This window comes from Brachionichthys hirsutus, chromosome 19 (assembly GCF_040956055.1).
Source record: "Brachionichthys hirsutus isolate HB-005 chromosome 19, CSIRO-AGI_Bhir_v1, whole genome shotgun sequence".
Lineage (NCBI taxonomy): Eukaryota > Metazoa > Chordata > Actinopteri > Lophiiformes > Brachionichthyidae > Brachionichthys > Brachionichthys hirsutus.
The window spans coordinates 5,267,034-5,291,419 of NC_090915.1; the positions used below are offsets into that span (position 1 = coordinate 5,267,034).

Here is a 24,386-nt window from a genome sequence, read left to right on the forward strand (position 1 = left end):
CACCCCTAAAGTGGATCTGTTTGATATTCAAAGTGATGACAAATGTTACAAACTTTTGCAAACTTGCCATTTTATGTACATTTAGGTACACTTGCTTGGCAATTTAAAACCTCTTGGCTGAAATTAAATGTGTTTTGTCCTATATACTGTATATAAAAAAAAAAGCTCACAGCAATAAAGATTTAAAAAATAAATGTGATATGAATCACTTGAAAGTAAAGCAACCAGCATGAAATGTACAGCTTCAAGAAAAGAACACATCTGAAAAGTGTATATACAAACATGCTAGGAAGCGAACCAGACCAGGCTGCTTGAGACTGAGGAGGCGGGCCTTTCCAATGGCGTGCTTGACATCATTTCAAAGAGCCAATGAAATAAAGTGAACTCTTAAATATTCGACGACCTGTTCTAACGTCACCTGACATTGCCTATTTCAAGTTTGTTGTTTCTTTTAGCAGAAGAGGAACACTTTATAAATATAGAGTATACTGTATCCCCATATCAATTAGTTTAATTTAAATTCATTAAATAAAAAGGTAACATGTTCAGTATCTGTAGAGTAACAAAACAAAAAATGTCTTTGACAAATATTCGTACGGTGCTCACTTCGAAAAACATGGTCGTGTCTATCATCTTTATCGTTAAGTGCCTGGTTGGAAGAGGTAATATATATTTATGTATATACATATGTGTATATACATATACATATGTGTGTGTGTGTGTGTGTGTAGATATATATATATATATATATATATATATATACACACACACAAAATATCTGACATGATATAATTTGTATAAATATTGAATATTTACAATTGCATTAAAAGGGCAATTTTTATATCGCATCCCAAGACCATTCATAGTCAATTGGGAAAACAAAAAAAGGCCTTGTTTAAGTTTCTTATTTAGTTGTTTTTAAATATTAAAAATAAGTCTCAATTCTTTGCAAATGCATGTCTGACATTTAAAAACACTTCTGTCTTCGCAGGTCAAACGTCTTCTGTTGTGTTCTTATCTACAACACTTTGGGAGGGTAAGGAGGACAGAAAGTCCCATCATCAAACATTGTCCCTTTTGTGGTAAACGGGGACATTTGCCTCTTTCAGAGGAGAGTTTAACGCCACATAACCCGACTGCTGGCCCCCCCGAGAACACAGTGCAGTTCTATACGTAAATGCATGACTTGATGTAACGAAGCCGTGAGTTTGTGTCCTCATGCTATTGGCGATTGTACAACGTGGCGCTTTGCGGCCCTGCGCAGGTGTCCTTTCTCACAGGTGAGGGTGTAGCGAGGATAATGCACGACATCTCTATAAAAAGTCAGCCGCAGATTCTTCAAATGTCACAAAGGGGAGGAACCCAAACTGGACACAATGCAATCAGGTTATGATACGCCAGCAGTTGGGCAGATCCATTTGTTTGCCCTCAATTGAAGGCACCACATTTGGCTCCAAACCAGTTGGCTTGCAGGGTGCTGCCTTTTGCAATTAAAATTCTAATTGTTCAGAGCATTCCACTCGTGTTACGTTCGAGGCACGGGAGAGTCTGACTTGCCCCGCTCTTTTATTTGGCCAATCTAATCTACCGCCAGCAGAAACAACTGAAGAGCTCTGGTGCTCTCTGGTGCCCAGAGGGAGGAAGCGTAGGCACAGAGGAAATGAAGTCAAATGCCTCCCCCCCCCCCCTCCCCCTTTGAGTCGTCCTCGGTCCCTCGCGGCTATAGCATGTTCAGTATGGCGTTGTACATTTGGATCAGCACGGCTAGATGAACAGGCAGGCAGGACTGCCGGTCCTGGGCGGCAGGCGTGCACGTCAGCCAGGAAAGGGCATTGAACTGCTCCAATACAAACCTGGGATAGAAAAGCAGGATGAGACAAACGTCAGTGATTTCTTATTGTTCACCTACTTCTATTATTATTATTATTAATCTTATATGAATCCATTAGAATAATGTGCACTTAAATCAGTTCCAGTATTGAAACTGAATATTAATAAAGTATAGGTTCATAATATTTTTTGTTGTTGTGTGTATATAATGCAACTTAAAATACTTATTTTGACTTTGTAAGGTCATTGTGTTTACATTTAAAGAAATCAACAATGACAAATGACATTTTCTTGGATCCTAAATCGTTGTTTCTTTTCAGCTGTGATGCCTGCGCACACAGAAATGTTTCATTCATCAGCACACATGAGACGAAGCGTTCCTGAAGCCACAGATCTCTGCCTGAGACGCGACGCCGGCTGCAGATCTCCAGCGGCTTCGTCCCGTCTGCGCTCACCCTGCGCTATCTGCTTTCGCTAGCCGCTGGCAAATGGGAAGAAACGACATGTGCTTGGCGTTAACCTGAGAACATCAGAGGTGGTCTTTGAGTCTAAGGGGTGAGGGGTCCTCTTGGTCTTCTCTGACACCAGCTCATCTGACTGGGCGATGGAGATGTGGTGGTGGAGGGAGGCCTGGAGGGAACGCACAAAGGGCGAAAAATCAAACGGTGAAGCACGGCTGGTTATAGAGAGCAGCTGTGCGCCTCTTTTAACTTACAGCCGCATAATTAAAAGCATTTTCACATCAGCCTCATCAGTCACACTTTTCCCCTCTGCGCGCTTTTCCTTGCATTCTCTTGTCACACACACACACACACACATACTCGGACACACACTTGCAGTATTGAGTACCTTGAGGAAGAGCGGGCACTGACTCTCCGCCTGCGGGCAGGAGGCCCAGAACCAATGAGGAAGCCCGCTTGCCTGTGCCGTGGAGACGTAGTACCCGAGAGCCAAGGGCTGTTGCTTCAGCTCTTCCGGAGGACTGTCGCGTGACAGCAAGCGCTCTCCTTGGCTCTAACAGACGCAAAGACAAAGACAAAACGTTCTTATGACGTGAACAACGGCTCACGGTCTCCACCTTTTTATTTCTTCATCTGCACCCGACGACTCTGAGCCTGTGCACTGAGATGACTGGGTTCGTGTCAAAATGCAAACGTGCATTTTCGCAGTGCAGGCACTGCTCATAAAAGGTTACGAGATCTGCTTATCATTTGCTTTCCCATGCTCGACCCCTTTAATTACTTTGTGTCACGTCAGTCATCGCGAGGTTCTGGCTCGTGGTACTTTTACAACTCTGATTCCAACGTAATTGCGTGTGCAACGTAAATGACAATGTGGTGCAACGATCTGCACACAAACTCTGTTTACCGTCAATGGCTTTTACAGTTCGAGCACATGTTGTAAAATCCGTCGTGCACTCATGGGTTCTGCTAGGTGGCAAACCTTTCCCCGTATTGAGGAAGCTACTACCTGTACCCAGTTAACCTCTTTAGCCACGGGATTATCTAAGTCACCTGTCCGCAATTCCTCCAGATTCTTTGCTGCACCTGTCCTGACTTGTTTGAAAGGCGACGCTACCATCAAATTGAGAATAAGTTAAACGGATGACGCTGATTTCTTTTTTGTTGTGGGAATGCAGACCTAAAGCTATATAGCACACAATGTTATCATGCATGACAGTTTAAGATGCATGGAAATGAACAATTATTTGGAAAGGAACAAAATAAATGCATGCATTTTTGTCTCCACAGGCTAACTAACGCAGCAATAATTTAAGGGCATACCAAAGTATAACCTATGCCTTACTGTCGAACAGCTACGCTTCAGCTGTTCCCACAGTTTGTCAGTGCCGAATGACATGCGCAGCGATATAGTCTGTCAACACATCTCTCCTCCCGTGCCTCCGAGACAAATTCTTCTGCATCAATTATACTTGGCAAAACTCAAACTCCTGATTCTCATTTGATAATATGGAGTGTTGACTGCTGAGAGGGAAAGCTCACGTGCTTCAGAGTGCACGATCAAATCTGAACCTGAAGAGAACCCTCATCAGGATACGCTGAGGTGTGCCTCAGTTCAACTAAAATTCTTGCGGTCACATCTATAGCAATGCAAATTATAACTGTCGATTGGTCTTGAAGCTAATTTGAGATGGGTTGTAAGGGTTTTTTTTTTTTTCTCCCCTTGCGCTCCAGGCCACCGTGGAATGATTTTCCTCCTGCGTTAGCGACTCACCTTGGTGTGCTGGAAATGCGATCCCATTCCCAAGGAGGGAGAGCCGGGCGAGGGAACTGGAGAGGTGTTGGGAGAAGGGTGGAGGTTCCCTGTGATCAGCATCATGTCATGGCCAATGTCGTTCTCCAGTTCATCAGGAAAGGGCAGGTCGAACATGTCATCTGAGGAAAGAGGCGGCGATGGCAACAACGTCAGCATGTGGGTATTGAATATTCTCACTGAGTTTCATATCTGTGGGAGTCTTCACGAATCAGTCAGCAGTTCATTTAATAAGGAAATAGCAAAAAACTGAGGAGGGACGGGCATGCCAGCCATGACACTTAGGTTGCCGACCCCTGGTCTCATGGTCTAATAACTATAGCGTGTGCTGTTCTGCTGACTCTCACCATTATTGTCCTCGGTGGGATAGGAGCTGGGCGCCAGCTGGGTGGTGGCAGAAGTCGGAAAGACCAGAATGTGCGTACAGGAAGCATCCTGAGGCGTGTTTAGCTGCGACGTCTGCAAGTTCAAAGCAGTGCTGCGACCGAACACTGAGCCCATGGTTACCGCATCTGGACGCACAAATACGCAGAAAAACACAGTAAACGAGAGGTTTCTATTTATACTCACAAAAATGTAATTACATTAGATATAAAAATGGAAATGATCCAGATATGTTTCAAATTATAATATTAGAATCATGTACCAAATATGCTTTAAAAGTATTTCCAGCTGTATTTCCCCCCCCCCCCCCCGTTATGTCTAACAATTGTGTCAATGTGAAACTGAAGTATAAAACAGAATTCCCGTGGACTACAACATCCACTGTGATTTACCACCATAACCATGAACATGATGGCTGTCTCAGCTATTAATATGTAACTGTCGTCCTTCAATAGTGGACAAAGAGGCTGCTAACCCGGCATGACCACGAGGGAGCCCTGCGGCTCCATGGCTACCAAGCAGGCGCTGAGGATAGACGGGGAGTCAGCAGCTGAGATCCCACACATTCGACACGCCTCCCTCAGCTGGCGGCCGATTGAATGGAGGGAATGCTCCCCAAGGAGGGAGCTCCAGTCTGGACGAGAGGAATAATGGGGAGGCATGGAAAAAAGATCAAAGCAGGCAGAATTAGAGGGAGCAATGTGATAAATAAATCACTATCCAATTTACATGAACTGTTCCCGTACCGGAATTCTTAAGAGAAAACAACAAAAGCAAAACAGACAGATGGATGCAAGTGTGTTTTACATTGTGTTGCTTATATAGATATGGATGCCAATGAGAAACATAATTTCAGTCGTATGTACAGCAGTACGACAATAACGTTTGATTTGAGTTGACAGATGGAATCTTTTTGCTTAGATAATTTGCATGCAATAAATAATGAGTGAAATCCCAGCAATTATATGGATGGATGGATAAGAGCTAAAAGAAGAGACACATAAATAATTACTGTTATTATACTCTTGTGATTAATTCTCATAAAAAACAGAGGTACTCTATATTCTATGAGTGATTTTTTGTTTATTTATTTATCAAGAGGAGCCCAGCTCCTTCTGGAATCATTTACCTTTTAGCTCCCCATGGCCCAATCTGCCCAATCGACCAATGACAATCCTCCAAGGCAGTGAGGTCATCTGTATGAGGCCGATACACCATTCCCACAACTTCTGCAGTCCCATCTTCCGTGCCGAAACCTTGAGCCGTCGTGCTCTGTAGTGAAAACCAATGAAATGCGTAGAAAGACTTTACATTTTGTCCACATTTGAAAATGACAAATGTTGATTTACAAACTACAGAAACTTCCCCACACCTGTTGGGTACGTCAACATTGATAATGTTTGTCTCCAACATCTCCCCCTGCTGGTCAGTACAGGACACTAGGATCCAACGCTGGTCATGCGATAGACAGTAGCCGACATAGAGCACATTGTATTTTGGCAGGATCTCTGCCCATATCTCCCCCTGTTCTGGCTGTTTGGGTCGGGTTGGACCGAGAATGAATGGGGGAGAGTAAAGCTGCACGGGACTGGGATGCTGGGTGAGGAAAGAAATCAGATTATTACAGACACAAGTGAGAATATCAATCATGTCCAGTGTAGGAAACCGGTTTGTGAGATTTCAAGCCTATACCTCTGGATCATTAAGTACAGAATTGGCAGTGGACACTGGTCCAAACCCTGTCAGGGACTTGATGTGCGTTTGTTGGGGCAGCAGACGTCTGCATTGGGAGTAACAAGAGAAAGCCAGGGAGCGCAGCTGCTGCAGATACAAATGGCTCTCCCCACTGGCCGGCTGGAGGAGATACTGGCACGGCACCACCTGAGAGAAACACATAAGATGGACAGAAAGGTTGAAGACAGGAAAAATGGATTCCGTTAAGTGCTGCCCACTGTGAATGTCAGTGTCTTCCTACCTGTAGCACCAGCGCAGGTCTCATCGCCTCCGGCAACGTCTGTAGCATCTCCGCGTAGCATCGCAGGAGCCCTAGAAGCCATATGCTGCCTGTCTCCATCTCATCGGCCTCGTCGTCGTCTCCCCCTTCATTTCCTGCTCCATTTGAGCTGAGAAAAGCATCCACTATGTAAATAACAATAGCTGGTGGGTTGGTGTGGCTGTCCAAGGAGTCGGCGACAGTAGGGATGCCAATTCTCGATTGCTCCGAAGTCCTGAAATAGAGCAGCGAAGCGAAGAAGTCTTTTAAACCATGATCAAATATACGGCGTATGAGTTGAGATAGCAGCGCCGTTAGTTTGGGTCTCACAGATCAGGGGTTTCTGCTGGCGTGTTGGCTGGTGGTGCGGCACTGGACGGCCCCTTGGAATCACTGGGTGCTCCTTGGGTCGATTCCCCAGTCTGGTTCGAGGTGGCTCCACTCGGGGTAAGAGCATTTCCTGAACTGGCAGCCCCTGTAGCTTGTTCACCATCGGGACCCCATGCTTGAGGCTGCCCAGAAGAGGCCAGTTGGGCCGAGGGTGTGGCGTTCGAGGGAGGTGGGACCTTGGGAGGCAACAAGAGACTGCTGTCCAAAGGCAGAGTCGACAGCTGGGGACCTGCATTTGAAATATATTTATTTATTTATTTTATTAACAGGAAGACTGTGATATATCATTTTCAATGGATTGGATTCGATTTTGCAATGGATTAGAAGGTTTACATGTTCTCACCAAGTTGCTGCTTGCAGGTGTAAGCATAGCATTTTAGTTTGCAGAGGTTAACGGTGTGCTGCTGTCCAACCCAGGGCCCAGTCAGCCACTGGTCCACATCCAGCTCCTCCAGCTTTTCCGGCTCCACTTCTTCACCTACACGTACGATACCATCCCTGGACACCTTGGCCAGGGGACGGTGCTTCCCAAGACGACATGTCTGGCAATTAAGGCAGGGTTACTGTTCAAAATCTCTTCACAAAGCACACAAAATACATTTAGAGTACGTGTTGAAATTCTGGGACTTTATGTCCTACCTCATATACAGCGCTGAGCTCCTGAAAGAAGGCCTGGGCTGCAGCCAGTAAAGAGACGCTGTTGGGGCATAGCACCAGATATGCTACATCCCGCTGCCCCCCATAAGGCTCGAGAAGCAACTTCTCCCAGAAGGGCAATGCCAAAGGGGACAATGCCAGGAAGTCCCTGTCACGGTCGTAGCCCAATAAAACTGTTGGGATGGGCAAAGGCTCTGGTGACTCCTCCGATCCTTCAAAGAAAAGAAGCAGCAGCATTCTTAGCTAAATGGCAACTTATCTGTTTCATTCACTTCCTCATATAAAAAAAAAAAAAGTTGCTCTGTAGAAAAGTAAGGCAAGTATGGGCTCACCATAGGAACCTCGCCCGGCCATCTTATGGAACTGCTGCCAGGTGAGTGGACCCTGCACATGCTGGATGTTTTCCCAAGTCCGTCCGGTTCGCTTTTTCTGAATGGCATCTTGTAGGAAAGGCTGCAGAGAAAGCAGCATGCGAACCATATCCTGGGACGACAGCATGTTCATGTCCACCACTGTGGGAATTGGGAGACACGTGAAGAAAAACGCACAAACACAAGTACACAGATCGTTATGTGATTCAAAATAAACTAATACACACACACACACACACACACACATATATACATAAATATGTATTGTACCTAACATCAATGCAGGTGGATATACAGAAAAATCTTTCCGAACTTTCATGTTGGACACAATTTTACTACAAAGTTGAATCAAGTTATTTTGACATCTTCGTCGCCAAATGAAGCGTCTTACCATTTGCGTGAGGCCAGGAGTGAAGGGCGGTACTTCTGACAACAGCTGGATCTACCTTCCCTCCGGTGGGATTATCCACATACTGCAGCCCTTGTTCCAAGGCGTTGTAACACTCGACGCAGGAATCGCTCCCATCTGCCCACTGCTTTTCAGACATCCAACTTTGGAGCAGTACCCGCTGGCGGCCATGGCAGGAACAGCTGAGGGGGAGGTGCAGAGATGCCAGGGAAGAAATGGGTTGGGAACACTGCTCCTGCAGGAGGATCATGACTGATGAAGAAGCCGGGGCTGAGTCCTGTGGCCTTTTGACCCTGGGGTCTCCCATAGTTGGGTCCCGCCGGCAAAGAGCTAATCGTCTCTCGGCCGCACGGCCCACCTCGGAAGACCGACCGAAAATATCCAGCTCATCCTCCAGGAAGAGGCCGGTGCCGTGGGCCAGCAGCCGGTTCACAATGGCGCTGAAGCCGCACATGCAGCGGTACTGATCCTCACAGGTGGAATCAGGGATGTACACCCCGACATCAGCGCCTTTGACATTCATGTTACAGGCACAGATACAGCAGCTGTCAAAGTTGCGATCCTTGAAGACGTTGAGGACCGAGTCTGAAAGGAGGAGGACAGCGTACAGGCTGTGGGCTTCAGGCAGGGACGGTCCAGGCCGAGCTAGGGGCTCCACGGAGCTAAGATGCAGGCTGGTGGAGGGAGTTGAGACGGGGGAACTGAGCTCAGTACCATCCTGCTTCACCGAACCCTGTCCAGAGCTTGCAGCGTTGATACCCCGTGGGGTGCGAGGGGTTCGTGGAGTGGGCACGGAGAAGCGGGGGGTGGCAGGAGAAGGGAGGATGCCAGCCGTGGTGCTGACTGAGGCAGTCGTGGCGCTCATCTGCCCATAGTCCTGGTCGGTGAGGGTGTTGACACTGGGGGTGTTTCTGAAAAACCCACACAAAACAAAGGCAAAACACAAAGATTTAAAAAAAGAGCCACGTCAAAATCAGCAACAAAACAGCCGTTAGCTACTCACATGTATCCGTCTCTGATTAAAGTGGGATTCTGGGGATGCATGATGGTCGGGAAATGCTCCATCTTGGGCAGGAGGGCCCAGGATGGCCGATAGTAGCACTGCTCGGGTATCTTGAGAGGTGGTAGATTCTGACTGGGCAGGCAGGTCAATGGAGCAAACATGGAGGAGCTCATCTGTGGCTGGAAGAAGAGACTTCATAGATTGATGCGTGCTTATTGTGTAGTAACACGGACGTCAAATCACAAGGACGCGTTAAACATACGTATCCTGAAAGTTACTTACTCGTTACTGGAGTTAACACGTGTAATATAACAATACCAGCTCTCTCGAGAGACCAACACCTCCTCTCACCTTGACGTCCTCCTGCCGGGGACTGGACGTCCCCTCCTCAGTCTCCATCCTGTATTCCGTAAACTTGGTGGAGGCGAACGACGGCAGGTGGTCGGCCGTTCCGCCGGGCGCAGGGGCCTCTTGGCTCGGCGTGTCGCGATACGTCATGATGGGCGAGAAAGCCGGATGCTGCTCTAATGAAGGAGGGGTGGGAAACATGCGCTGGAGGTCTGCTACTGCTGAAAGGAGACAGAGGTGCAGCAAGAGATGGAGAGAGGAAGAGGGGGAAATGTAATAAAGAAAACCACTGCAGTATTTAAATATATAAATAAATAGAAAGTCGTCTCGCTTACATTATGTAATATATATGTAGTGAGAAGGTGTTGAAGATTGAGGACTAAGCACTCACTTGATGGATAAGGTACTGCAACTCTCCCTTCTTTCCCCAGGGGGCGATCTTCTGTTGACACTGGTGCCTTCGTGGTGTGCTGTATAGGGTAAACATTCTGCAAATTATTACACAGAGGATCAGTTTTGTTCAAGACAATCATTTCTAAAACATAATTGGATAATGAAATGAATGAAATGAAAGAATTGATCTTTGAAAATCCACTCCAGTCATATTTTAATATGTTTATAAAAAAATCTGCTTCAAGTGTTTCCTACTTGACTGTAATGTCAACAGTGTTTGCAAGTTTGAATTTTAGATGAGGAATGACTTAAAGCTATTTATGATGTCACAATTCCCGTATGTAGGCCTACCCCTGAAATTGGGGACGGGACACACGGCAGGTTTCTTCTTTCAGCACATGGATGCTAAAATATATAGGGTGCAATACTCTGCACACGCAGCAATTAAACAGCAAAGCTCTAACATTAACTATTGGAACAGTTGGAAAAAAAAAACATTTGGAAGGCAACATTAAACTAATTAAAAACAACTTTCGAGTTAAACAGTATAAGTTTGTTGTTTAAGAAACCAGGTCTTAAAATCAAATTAACACCCTACGGGGGGGTAATTTGGTTGTAAGACGACTCATGTTAAATTCATTACCATAAGTATATTATGCTTGGTAGACATCGTGGGTGAGACTGCAGAAACCGTCGCACACTTGATTCGCTCGCTCGATTTCCGGTATGTTGTAAAAACAGTTTGTAAACAGACCGAAAAAACAACAGACCAGTATTGGCCGTGAAGTCGACGACTACCTGTATATGCAATCATATAACCGATAATGCCTCACCCCCAGCTCTTCCTCATCTTCATCAAATATGTTGTCTAGATCAGAGATGTTGACGACGAGATCTTTTTCTCTCGTCAGAGAAGGGTTGGCTTTGGTTCCGCCGTCATCCTGACCCGATTCATCTGAAACGGAACAAAAACACATCAATATATGTGCTAAATATATGAATAACTGCAGTGTGAACTATGGGCTGCACTCAGCGTAGTGTGTAACATAGTGTGTAATATGTATATGATGGTAGCTGTCAGGTCCCACCTGACTTTGGAGCCGAGTTAAAAATAGACATAGCATCCTTCCCATCAGGCAGAGCTCCATTGGTGGTGATTTCCTCTCCCTGCTGGATGAATCACAATGAAATAAGAATATTCTAAGTTCTGTTTTAAACTTCCGCTCGGGACTTTTTCCAAATAAATAGATTATTTGAACATTTTTGCACCGATGCTCCATGAGAAGGGGCCATTTTACTGTGCAAATGCATGGATTTTCATGTAACAAAATGCTAACGCTAACAATTGGATAAAGAGGTCCTACTTTTGAACCCGGCATAGCCGATTATCTGGTCTCCTGTTTCACGATGGGGGAGGGGGGGGAAGGCTGTAACAGAGTTTCCACACCGTGTGTGTCACCCTACCTTGACCTTCTTGCTGGGTTCTCGCCCCTGACCCTTTAACCTCTTGAACGTGGAGAAAGTGTACTCAATATCGCCTTCCTTAAAGTCGTAGGGATCGTCTCCTGGCTCCCGCAGCGCCTCCACACCAGGCTGCTGAAACAGGTCCAGAGTGTGGATGTGTTCCCTCACTTTCTCTTCTGAGACTTTAAATCTCTTGTGAGTCTGTGTGTAAAGTCTGGAGCAGACAAACGGACAAAGTGAGGAGGAGGAGGCGAAGTGAAGCATCAAAGCACTTGAGCCACGTGTGACAACAGACCAGTATTGGCCTTCTGTTCCAAACTGCCCCTGGCACTTTGCAAACGACTTCCCTTCCTACCTTTTTAGCGGCGTTCCCTCAGCGGCTGCCTCTGTCTTCAGCTCCTCTAATTTATCGGAGGGGAGCTCAGCGGGCCTGAAGTCGGTCTTGTCGGTCCGGGGAGTCCGGAAGCCTCTCCACCAGCCGGCACCATTCTCCCTCTGCCTGAGCAGAGCCATGTAGACGGCCGTCTCGCTGGCGATCGCCAGCCCGGACGCCGCTTCCGCACAGATCGGCATCTCCACGGGCCCATCCAGGACATCGGCATCCCGCGCCCGGGGGTGAGGGCTGAGCGTCGGAGGAAGCGGAGACATTGGCGAATGGAGGAGGGGCTCGGGAGCCTTTCGGCCGTTGGTGAGGGGTTTCGGAAACTTGCAGCTTGGCAGAGCAGCCAGAGATTCCAGGGGTGGCTCCAGCATCACGAGACCCCCGAGCTGGGGCCCTCCTGGGGATTCCTGCTCCAACGGGATCTGCTGTGTCGCGCACAGGCGGTGGTGGAAAGGGATTGTGGCCGGCCTCTTGGACTGCTTGTCAGCCTTTTCCGTCTTGTCACTGCTCTTGTGTTTGAGTAGAGAGGGGGAGTATAACGATGGGCCGGAGGACTGGGCGGGGTTGGAACTGGTCTGGGGGTTGGCAGTGGAGGATGTGGTCACGTTCAGTTTCTGCTGCTTCAACCTGCAATGAAGTGAAAGGGAATTAAACGCTAAAAACAAAAGCTATTGAAAACTCTCTAGATTTACGGTCAGTCTTACAGAGTAATGAGAATCTCACCACTTATTCTTTATGCTCCCCTCCTTTTAGGGAATTTCCCCGTTTCAGACAGCTATAATTGATTATTCTCAATATAAAAGAATCCCCTGAATAAAGTCTTAACCGGAGCGCATAAAGGGCTTCATTATAAATATTTGTTTTGAGCACAGAGCTTAGATATTTAATCTGTAATGCTGAACAGCTTGTGTGCAGCGCTCTGATACCTGGAGCAGCTGCAGGACACTCTGGCTCCCAGATCGCTGAAGTCCCAGGTGGACACTCTGCTTGGCACTTCCGTCTTCAGCGTCACGTCTGCCGGCTGATTTGATCTGCGGGGAGCAAACAGATCCGTGAGGCTCGCCTGCCTCGCTGCGCTCCCATAATAATCACACAAAGCAAACTCAATCATTGGCTTATTAAACTTACACATATTGAGGCTGGTCGAGATAGCACTCCCTCCAGGCCTGATGGATGACCTGACAGGACAGCTTCTTCCCAGAATGCTTTGGGCTTACGTTGGTGATCCCAATGCCGCTGTCTGCCGTGGGAACACTGGAGACGGACGTCACGAAGCCGCTGTCCGCTAAGGTGACGGGGTGGAGCAGACAGAAATTCATTGTGATTGTATTTGTCACACAAAGTTAACAGTTGGAAGAATTTCTTTTTTGTAGTATTTGTGTTTTTGTCACCTGAGCAGGGCTGCTGGGGCGACGTCGGCGGCGTGAGCGGCACGCTGCAGTGGCTTAACTCCCTGTTGAGACCCTGAGCTGCAGGAACAGGTGGCGGCTGCTCCAGCGGTAGGTCCCCCTGGGCAATCAGCACTAGAGCGGCGGGGTAAGTCATCCTCACTCCCCCTAAGAAGACAAAACTAAGGACATTATTCACAGTAATAAAATAATGCTGCTCATTTTTAGCCACATGGTATTTTGAAATGGTTCGAAATGACAATAATCAATAAATGCAAGCAGACGCACCTTCCTTTGATGCTCAGATCCCTTTAAATCCCCTCCCACCCTCTTCATCTGTAATTTCTACCAGCAATGATGAGGCTCATGTTCCTTTTTTTTATGGGTTCCGGAGAGTTTGCATTATAATTACCGGTAGGTCAAACCTTTGCTGGGAATAACTCCCATTGGTCAATCGAGGTAAACGGCCTTGATTTCCCAGCCTTTCCATTCTGTTTTTCTCCAACCTTTTAGCCATTTCCCCGTTTCTGTTGTGCTAAAAGGACGAGCAGCTTCAGTACAAGCAATGTGCTATTTTGAGCCGACAGATGCATTGACATCGTAACATATGTTTCACCAGCTCAGTAAAAAAACAACAACACTTATTTAGGAAGAACAGAATGTTCTTGTTATTCTAAACGTGATTTTAAAGACGGGTGATTAGTGATTCTGTGGTTTTTCCAATAGATCATTAAGCCCAGTAAAAACCACTTCACTGAGACGAGACAAGTGGAATCAAAGCTGTTTGTTAATGATTGGAATATTCATTGTTCTGGATTCCAATTCCAAATAACTGATGCTGAAAATCCGTTAATGTTAAGTTAATGACAAACATTCACCTTTTAATTCTGAGCTCATATCTCTTTGTTTGGACAGAATGGAGTCTATCCTCCAGTCTGTTCTGTTTCAGTCTCTGCTGTGATTGTTCGGGGATCCCCTCGGATCGGGCGTGACGCATCTCAAGAGGTCTCGCTTGATATAATACAAATCTGTTGATTTAGTGAAGCAACTTCACTCCAGGCTGTTTTTCTAATATATTTTTTATATTGCTGTTATAGTCCCTCAAATGTCTAGTTGATTTCATAAAAGCCTTAATTCTGCCACAGGGGGGCGGGGGGGTTCTTCCATTTTGCACTTCTTTCACACCAACAAACACGAATGTCTCCATACCTACGATGACCTCGACCGCTACATGGCGGCTGTGGTCGAAGGCCCGGCTCCCTTTCTCCGGTTCCTTTTCTCCTCTTCCCTCCTTCTGCTGAAGTACCGTGGGGTAGAAGTAACTCCACTCCTCCATCAGCTTCCGGGTTGCGGGGTCGCTCATCTTGTGGGCCTGGCCTGTCAGGGTGCCGCTCAGACCGTACGGACTCAGGATCACTGCAGACGGATGAAACGCATTCATCACGCCGCAAAGCCAAGATGTGCGTAGATTTAGACTCTTTGACTTTGTAACATGATTTAGTCAGTGAATAATCTTCAGAATTTGTATTGTAATTTAGTCACGAAAGCGCGCTGGAACCACGGTTCTGTTTGTGGCGTTATTACCTTGCACTGGCGTGATGGAGAGCTGTGCGAGGCGGATGTGATCTTCTGTGATGTCGTACGCAGGCTGGTGCTGGGCGATCTCCACGCTCGTGCACACGTTGCTCTCCCCGTGGAGGAAGAAGGAAAAGGAGCACGATAGGTGTTCGCTGAAGGGAGAGGATGGCAAATGTTTTAGACCATGAGACCACACTGCTGTGTGTCCTGTGTGTGTGTTACTGCTGCAGAAACTCCTTTTCCAATGTAATCCCATTTTCATTTCCCATCTACTACTGTTGTTAACGCAATTAATTGAATGGAATCCAAATAATTTTTAATGACACTGATACTAAATAAAACCATAAATCACAGCTAGTGAAATAGAAATGCCCACGTTCCCCACGTGGGCTCCTTATTGCAGGTGTAAATCCTCATTTGCTTATGACTTATGGTGACGCCATGTTTACATACGTGGTGCCTCTCTTTGTAAGGCAGCCCAGGCACACTTTGTCACACGTAGCTCTTTTTTTTTTTTTATCAAACACAAGAAATTGTTGGGGCTTTGGCGAGCTCTGTGCACCGCCGGGCAGCATGGACATCATTAACTACCGAGAGGGCTTCGCTGATGTATATTTTTAATCTATAAAGCTCTTTACCACCTTGGTTTTAGATGCAGTACATCAGAGTGACAATAAAGTCAGGAGGTGCGGTAATCTCCCTGTGATTGCCCTGGCTGCCCACGCAATATCTCCTTTGCCCCGAGGGAGCCGGACCTCCATTTGAGCTGTAATGGATCATCAAATTCAATCAAATAGCCAGTTCCAGTCACTCAAGAGCAGAGCCAAATATCTGGCAGCACTGACCGCGACGCCCTCCAGATGGCGCTGAGTGCAACCAAAGGGCGAAGAGGCCAATTTCTCTGCTTCATAAACCCTGATGCTCTCTAAATAAAAAAGAGAAAAACATACACTCCAAACAGGTGGGTCGGTCACAGGTCTGCACAATCAGAGGAGGGAAGGGGGGGGGGGGGGGGGGGCTGAGCTGAACAGCATACACTTACAAATGCATAAACCTGCGACAGACACACACACACACACTGACAAAAATATGCATATTTACATCTATACAACACAAGATTCAAATGCATTCAATGTCACTGCCCTCCAGGCAACCCTCGTGCATCATTACACCATATGAAAAGCTATATATAGCTGCACGGGGAAGCTCACTGGAACAGCTGCAAGTCAAGAGATCCAGCAAAGCCAACTGTCTGGCACAGACGCACAAACAGTCCATTTACATCACTGGAAAGTCAACTGAAAAGCATGCATATTTACATGAGATTCTGATTGCACCGACTTGTCATGAGTAGTTCACCTTTATAGATAGAATAAGGTTCAAAGGCTGTTCTTTAAAAGAAGAACGACTCATTGGTTAAACATTTTTCCTATCTCAAAATGAAGCATTCATTCATATTTATTTGCTTGCATTGATGATTCTGTTTATGCTGTATATTTTTATGAGATGTGTGAATATTGATCAGCACTGATGTGTGCGGGGGAAAACCAGGAGTCCCTTAAGACCCCTCGTAAAATAAAAAGAAATGCAGCTCTGGAGTTTTCTCGTCCAATCATCCCTCCTCTCTTTCTATCATCACTCTTTCAGACCCCAAAACAACAGGATTATTAACCTGATGTTTACACAGGAATTACTATGTGCCGATTAAGAATTGTTTACCTTCACCCTCACAATTCATTCTTTAAATCAATTGCAAGCCAAAATTCGAAAAGGGTGACGGATAGAAATCCGTGAAGTCGTTGGAACATTTGCTAAACTATATAAGCAGAGATTAACATGCAACAATTAAAATGACAATATGAGGCAATTAAATGGGAGTCAACAAAAAGCAGGAATATTAAAAGAGAGCATCAAAAGGGAAGCTGACACAGCTGGGAGATTGATGCTCCCTGTCCTTTTACAAAGGGCATTTTTCTGCACAGTAAGCGGGTGTGAGTGTGTGGACACACTGCGCTTCTTGCATCCTTAGGGACAATTGTGCAGTTGGGAAGTGTGTGTGTGTGAGCCATGGGCAGAGATGTGAGGCAGCTGTGCGTGCTGCGTATGAGTACAGGTATTAATAAATGAAGAGAAGTGATGGCTGAGACTCGCCTCCGGGCTGACAGTACTGGAAAGAGATAGAGAGAGGAGATGGAGAGAAGGAAGCAGGTGGGTCGGGAGGAAGAAGAAGAAGAGAGAGGGGAGGAAGAAAGGAGGAATGGAGCAGAAAGAGAAACAGTAATCGTGAGCGCAAGTGGTTAAAAAGAATGAGGGAAATGACACAAAAAGGGGGCGAAAGGAAGGATGCAGGAAATTAGGAGGACAAGGAGTGGAAGGATAGAGTGCAAAATGAGGAATGAGCACAAGGCGAGCATGTGAGGAAGAGGAGGAGGTGAATAATTCAGTGCCGTGCACTGAAATTGCGGCACACATATCGATGAGATCGGAGTTTTAATGGGCGGCTTCGGAGCATCATTTCACGGTGAAATCAATCAGATAATGTAAAGCCAGAGAACACAGACTCATCATGATGCGTGTGTGTGCGCGCACGTGTGTGTGTGTGCGTGTGTGTGTATAGGGCTCTGTGCACAGCAGCGATGCATGCAGATAGACCTGCAGCCATCATGAAAGGCAAAGCAACCCTGCTGGGTTCCTGTGGCAACGTGCCTCTTTTCACCTCGTCATCATCACAACCGCCAGCGAGTTGTTCAGGGGGGGGGGGGGGGGGGGCGCATCACGGACTCAAACACGCGTGTCCCTGCGTCTGCAGCAGCACACGGACCAGTCTGCATCCGCCGCCTTTATGTTCAGAACGTTTTACCCCAATGGGGGTTAAAAGAATCAAACAATATTAGGCTAAAGGAGCTTGAACGCGGTAAAGGATGAAACGCTCATTTGCACCAGCGCAGACGAGGACTCTATTACCGCTGCTGGATGCGTCGAAAGGTCATCCAGTGATGACTGTGTTTACATATCACTAACTACAGTTTCGTGCACTAAAGATCCATTCTCTTATATTCCCCTCAAATCTGGGGGGGGGGGCGAGGGGGGGTGGGATTCGCCTCCTTGATCTGCCCCTTTCGATCCCATGTCTGTTTCTAAGACAGGACATATCCTGTCCTGGCTGCTCAGCGCTTCCTTTACACTTTGAAAGTGTTCATGTGGCCTGGTGTAAAACAGGACGTTTACCCGGTTGTCAACGGTAGCGAGGGAGGGGCGTGCCCCCCCCCCCAAAAAAAAGTCAGAATTAACTTATTCTACACAAACAAATACAAACGGCAAACATTCATAATGGTATTAACACAAGCACAATCGGGAGGGTGGTGGTGGGAGGGGGGGGGGGGGGGGGGCTTGATGTATTATTCAGTGGCCCCAAGTGGGTGGCTTTAGCTGGTGTTGGTATCACAATGTTTATGCTCAAACGCTCCTCAGACTATTGAAATGGTTGCGCGATGAAAAGGTGTCACGCTCAAGGACGTCACTCGTCGCACCTGCTAAAAGAGAGCTCGTAAAAAAAAAAAAGAGTCCATTGCCATTTGAAATAAGATTTCGAGCCAGTCCTGACGGCCGCTGTGACTGCCGAGTGGGATATTCCCACACGAACGCAGCCAAGTGGAACAGCATAAGCTGCTAACTTCAGTGTGTTGATCAGTGTTAGCCATCACAGGATTTTTTTACCTTCATGTCTGGGGCGTTAATTACGAAAAGAAGACGAGACGGATCTGATCGCGTTTCTCTCTATTGATCGCCGTATCTTTTTTTTCTCTCTCTCTCCCTTCGTCAGTGGTTCTTCCTGTTGATTTTAGTGATTGAGGGGGAAAAGCGGCGTCTGTTCTCTGGTTTTTTGACACACGCAGAATAACTATTTAGTATTTACTGAGAGAAATCTGTGGCAGCACAACAAAACTACCGAATTGGGAATTCCTCATTTATCTCACTCATTACAAATCCTACAGCTCAAAAATCAAACTTTTTAAATGATAATAAGGCTTTTTCCTCACAACTGCTCTCCATAACGAGTCATTCATTGAATCCGCAGCTTGTTTCATCTCATCAATTAGCCTGCCAGTCAGTCTGTGAGTGTCGATCAGTTGGATGAACTACTACATTTTACAAGGGTCAACAAAAAAAAAATCATTTATAAATTATAAATCAGTAAATGGGATTGAATATGAAGGACGACAATCTCCGGAGCAACTAGGAGCTTTATGTACCGCAGTGTTTTGACATCTGGAGATTCAGGACCGTGTGATGCGAGAGAAGCGAGGAGAGGAGTTCAGTCTAGAGCTGGGCGATAAACACGGAGAGAGCAGAAAAAAGTTCAGACCCCAGGCGAGGTTACGAGTTACTAAGGCGTTCATTGAAGATGGACACCGAGGACTTGGGTCCCCCCCCAAAAAATACAGCACTGGCTCTATCATCTGTCAGTGGTTCGGGTTTCGCCAGGAAGACGTGGAACAAAGTACGATTATCTGCACAATATGGCGCAAAACTGTAGCCAAACGTAGCCGCACCACGAATTTGTTTCACCACCTGAAATGCCATCCACTTCAAAACGAAGAACGTCCACGTCTCCTCCGCCACCACAAAAAAAAGAAAATACACCGACGCAAAAGACACCCACGCAACTACTGACTTTGATTTTGGGCTCGGTAATTTTTTTAAGTTTAAACAGGCAGTGAAACTTGTTTGCGCTTTGTCAAGTACCGAAGGACATCTGAGCATCATTAATGCATGAGTTTACAGCCATTAATGCAAATGAAGGCTCCCAGATTAACAGATATTCCACGTGCTGCACTCGGCATGCTTAGAATTGACTGACTCTAATACATCCATTGAGATGTCTATAGTGATGATTAATTTACGACCCCCCCAGCACCACCACCGTCTCTGATCCCCACCTCCCCAACACACACACTGAGCCTCCTCCCCACTCCGCTCCTCCACACACTCTCTCTCTCTGCATCCCGGTGACCCCCCCCCCCCCCCCTCCTCAGCATCTGATGCAATCCCTTACCAACCCAGAGTGCTTCCCTCTGATTCAGACACAAAGAGCGCGCCAGTGTTGTGCTGAGAGTGGCGACGGAGGAGGGAGGGTGGCGGGAGAGGAGGGCGGTTTGGATGTGTCCTGGATGTGCCAATCCTCGCAGTGTCCCCGGGGACACAAACGAGATAAACCCCAGATAAGCCCGACAAAGACAGCAGTGCCAGAACACAGGAGGTGGCACTGGTGTGTGTGGGGGGGGGGGGGCATGGATTTTTAGCACAGAAGCGCCCCCTGTTGGGGATAAATGGCACCGTGTGGGAGTGCAGAAGAGACAAAGGAGCTGGTTACAGCTGATGCAGGAGGTCAGCGTATGCCTAACTGAGCAATGCTTCCTCACGGCAGGGAAAACGCCGATGGCGTGGGATCTGCAGGGATTTTTTCTGGCTCACGCCGTCATGTGTAGAGCGACACAACTATTCTGGGAGCGCGGGACGGCGCGTGCATAGGAATTTAGGACAGCGTGTGTGCGTTTGCATGTGTGCTGGAAAGGAAAACACATCGCGGCTCATTTACACCATGTGATGCATGTTGCATGGATGAGCAGCGCAGACATTTGTGTAAGATCTGTATTTATTTAATGACTACATGTCCACGAATGTTTCCTGTCTTCTCCCTGTCTCTGTCTCTCCTTTCGGTGTGTTCAATAATTCACAGACACATCCAGTCAGGAGTGGCTCAGCAGGGGGCGTGCCAGCTGACAGCATATTAATACAGAACTGTCAACATGACGAGAAATTACAGGATGTACAAAAGAGACACACACACACACGTGCATGCAAATATGTGCATCAGCTTCAACGCTCAGTGTCTGAACATGTTTTTAGTTAGACAAATGTTACACATTTGATGTTTTGGTAACTTGTGATCTTTTCTCTTAAAAGCAAAAAATATATTAAATGAAAAATCCACGGGAAGAGTCGAAAATATTAAGAAGGAAAAACAGAGATTATCTGTAAAATATGCTATCTTGGATTTTTTTTTCAAATGTTCATAGTAATTATATTATCATTATTATTATGATTATGATTAATATTATTATTACAATTTATAGAACACAATCAAAATGATCATTTTCGCATTCAAATTATTAAGCTAATGTGAAAGCCACTAAAAGAAAATGAAGGAAAATAAAAAGCATTCAAACGTCTCCTAAAGCGTCGGGCCAGCTGTAACACGGCCTGTTAGAGACTCTCCAACACCTTTAAAATTTCTATCCAGCCTTTAATTTTAAACCCTCTTAAAAGGTTTATTGGGACTGAGAGTCCATAACGTGTGATTCACATCCTTTCCCTCGCCAGCATGTGACCTCCGCGGGTCCTGTGTCTCTTACATTCTTTGTGTTCCTTCACTCTTTTATTATTGAAGGGTTCTTCAGCAGCATGCGGGAACTTCCACCTGCCTCTCGGAAAAAGCACGTTTTTAATGCCACATGTGAATTTCCAACAAAGCGTTTCCTGCATCGCTCTTCATTTGCACCGCAGATTGAATGATGACTTATTCAACGGCTTTCCAGTACAGAAAAACCAGAGAACTTCTTGCCCAGAAAGCACAATTTCCAGAATGAGCCGTTTGACAGTTAAGTGTTTTCACAGCAGAGACTTGGGATTTGAGTGCATCTATGCTAGGAATGTAAGGAATGTTGCATCCTAACCCAGCTGAAGTGGGCAGAGGGAACGATCGAGGCTGAAGCAACAAGTTGAGCGACTGTCATCTCACCCACCCCTCTTTTTTTACACAGTCACACACACAACAAGCCTCCCCTCACCCAGAGAGAGAGAGAGAGAGAGAGCCTGACTCAGCTCGGCTCTTACCTCTCACTACCATGAACAGTCCTGCTTTTAAATAGTCTCACATCACGAGCCAGCTGCTGGAACATCAGAGGCTCAACAAGTACCGAATCACATAAAAGCCAGTCACGCTGCCTGGCTGTGTCATAGTTACAGCCACAGGATCACACACACACTGACTACTGTGGTGTGTGTTTCCTCACAAACCGACTGGAAAAGCCCAAAGACAACCGCTCATCGAAGCCCGAGTAAGTGTTTGTGTGTTTTAAATTCTCCTTACCTGTTGCCCAAAGACTTTTCTTCCTGCTCATGCGGCTTGAAAAACCACTTCCCAATCCTCAAAAAGCCTTTATCCATCAAACATCTGCAGCAGCGAGGAAGAGGAGGAGAAAGAATGTTATTCATGACACCACATCTTCTCTCTCGTTGTGTGCGAGAGGACGATTAAAGGAGAGGAAAAAGGACAGTTGTGGAAAGACGTTATAATTCAGGTCATAAGACGATATCCAGCAATTAGATTCTGTACAGCATTTAGTAAACATTTTACTTTAAAGTCAAAGGTTTGCCCAGGTTCCCACGGGATGGCGTTCAATCCTTTAACGGGTTCTGTATAAATAAAGCAAATATTTATAATAAAAAAAGAAAAAGCTGCGTAAAGCATGTGTATTATTTTATTTGCTGTTTGGATGAGTTATGTGGGGATGAAAGCCTCATGAAAGCAGAGGAGCGCTTCAAGGTGGCAGCATTTTACACAGCTGCACAGGTGACGCACTGGTCCTGTGAAATACAACAGGATTGGTGCCCACAATTTAGATGCAAAATAGTCTCAAAGAAGAAGAAATATCTCATTTCCTGGGTGATAATGTTTTGTTTTTTATATTTAATGCGAAATCAACAAATTACCTCCCCCTGGTTCTTCCTTAGATTTATTTTCTAAACCAGAAAGTATGATACTCTGGCATTTGTCTTTAACACTAAGTGATCCGTGATGTTCAACTTCAGGGATAATGAGTCTCTGGCAATTTACTTCTCCACCCATAGTAGAAAGAATGAAGTGAGAACATCGGATGGAAAGTAGTGTGGCATGCACGCTGGTGGAAAACGATGGCTTGTCTTCTTTGTCTGACTCTGACTGATGCTGAAGGCAACATTATTTTTCACAATCTTCCCCTGTCACTTAAATAACGCAAAGAACAAACAACAGTTTATGGTTAATACAATGTTGACACGATGCATACAAAGCTATACATAATTAAGAACCACTAGCTGGTAGCTGCAAGTATCTCAGCTCATTTTATTGACCATATTTGTGGTATTTGAAGAATATTTCAAGCAACTGTTTCGTCCAGGAGGGCCTATCTCTTAATAAGCAGGTTGATGGCACTGAACCAACATCACAGTCAATGACCTAACAAAGTGTGGCCAAAAATGAGTTTGTCACTACTCACTTCTTGTCCCACTTAAGATTTGATATTATGTATTCCCATTCAAAACGTATGAGTCGGGCTGTGAGACGTATTTATGACTGAGAAGACTGCTGCAGTGAGCTCCTACATGTCGAGCTCATGGAGCAGGGCCTTCATATTTTATTTAAATACTAATATATATTTTTTTGTCATAATTACCTGAATAAATTAATTCAAATGTAATTCTCAATAAATAAATAAATAACAATAACAGTCTGTAACAGAGGTCAAATCCATTTTTATGATATGAAAGAGAAAGAGGAAGCGGTCCCGCTGTGTCGAAATAGTGAGCAATAAAAGAAGTTAGCTTCAAGGTAATAGGAAGGTTAATTCTGCCTGCCCCCCGATGATGATCACTGATGCTTAACTTAACAGAGCGCAAATATGCACTGCTTCATTTAACAGATGGGTCTGACTCAGAAAGGAGAGCTTTGGGTACTTGAGCGAGTGATTCAGCACGCAGATCATAATTTCATTAAGGTGAAGCTGCTGCTGGAAAACTAAAGTAGAGTCATTTGGTTCTTTTGTTTGGTGATTTTTGCTTAAAAATCTTTTTTTTCCAAGTACTTGCATCTACATTTTTTGTGTGTTAGAAACTATTTATGATGTATTTATAGACTCATAAATAAGGCAAAGTAAAAAAAAAAGAAAAGTGACGTATTTACCTTTCCAGCAGGTTGTGTATGGCCTTGAACAAGAGGGTCCTGCACTCGTAGGACAGGCCACACTCCCACAGCCCCTCCTCAGCCACTGAAAGACAAGGCGGGAAGAAAATGACTCAAATATACATCTCAATAGTTTAAATCTCTACTTCACTCTGTAATAAAAAAAGAAATAATAAAGATTAGGAGTTGTGATATTTTACATGACAGCGAGGCCCATTCACACACTAGCTTGAGGATAATAAACAAGCGCATTTAACTTTGTGTGTTTATGTCAAAACAACCGACATGTGCCAAGGAGGAAAACCCGCACATCATATCCGGGTTTACACCGAGGATGAGGTCGCGTGTGCGTTCAGAAAGGTGCTCGGCTGCACAGCTGTCAGGTTGGCCCAGTCAAACCCCGTTCAGTTGTCAGCCTCAGTTAGCTGGAAGGAGATAGTGCGGCTGGATCTGTGCAAGCGGACACAAGTGCCTGCGTGTTCAGGTTCGTACGTGCACGCATGACTCTGAAGTCCACT

At 45.8% G+C, this 24,386-nt stretch overlaps 1 protein-coding gene across 1 annotated transcript in view; it reads right to left on the minus strand.

Annotated features, from left to right (window-relative positions):
* Positions 1-1,720: 1,720 nt before the first annotated feature.
* LOC137908366 (mediator of RNA polymerase II transcription subunit 13-like) overlaps positions 1,721-24,386 on the minus strand; it is a 59,063-nt gene continuing 36,397 nt past the window's right edge. Inside the window, exons 3-31 of the mRNA XM_068752763.1 lie at positions 23,869-23,953; positions 22,018-22,101; positions 14,871-15,016; positions 14,496-14,702; positions 13,290-13,454; positions 13,027-13,183; positions 12,825-12,929; positions 11,872-12,525; positions 11,517-11,730; positions 11,141-11,219; positions 10,886-11,007; positions 10,051-10,147; positions 9,663-9,880; positions 9,312-9,490; positions 8,291-9,219; positions 7,861-8,040; positions 7,511-7,740; positions 7,215-7,413; positions 6,812-7,100; positions 6,464-6,716; positions 6,181-6,369; positions 5,861-6,084; positions 5,618-5,760; positions 4,964-5,122; positions 4,452-4,616; positions 4,066-4,226; positions 2,680-2,844; positions 2,351-2,460; positions 1,721-1,853 (exon numbers count right to left, since the gene is read on the minus strand). Coding sequence (XP_068608864.1) covers positions 1,721-1,853; positions 2,351-2,460; positions 2,680-2,844; positions 4,066-4,226; positions 4,452-4,616; positions 4,964-5,122; positions 5,618-5,760; positions 5,861-6,084; positions 6,181-6,369; positions 6,464-6,716; positions 6,812-7,100; positions 7,215-7,413; positions 7,511-7,740; positions 7,861-8,040; positions 8,291-9,219; positions 9,312-9,490; positions 9,663-9,880; positions 10,051-10,147; positions 10,886-11,007; positions 11,141-11,219; positions 11,517-11,730; positions 11,872-12,525; positions 12,825-12,929; positions 13,027-13,183; positions 13,290-13,454; positions 14,496-14,702; positions 14,871-15,016; positions 22,018-22,101; positions 23,869-23,953 — 6,041 coding nt within the window. The remainder of the gene's footprint in view (positions 1,854-2,350; positions 2,461-2,679; positions 2,845-4,065; positions 4,227-4,451; positions 4,617-4,963; positions 5,123-5,617; positions 5,761-5,860; positions 6,085-6,180; positions 6,370-6,463; positions 6,717-6,811; positions 7,101-7,214; positions 7,414-7,510; positions 7,741-7,860; positions 8,041-8,290; positions 9,220-9,311; positions 9,491-9,662; positions 9,881-10,050; positions 10,148-10,885; positions 11,008-11,140; positions 11,220-11,516; positions 11,731-11,871; positions 12,526-12,824; positions 12,930-13,026; positions 13,184-13,289; positions 13,455-14,495; positions 14,703-14,870; positions 15,017-22,017; positions 22,102-23,868; positions 23,954-24,386) is intronic.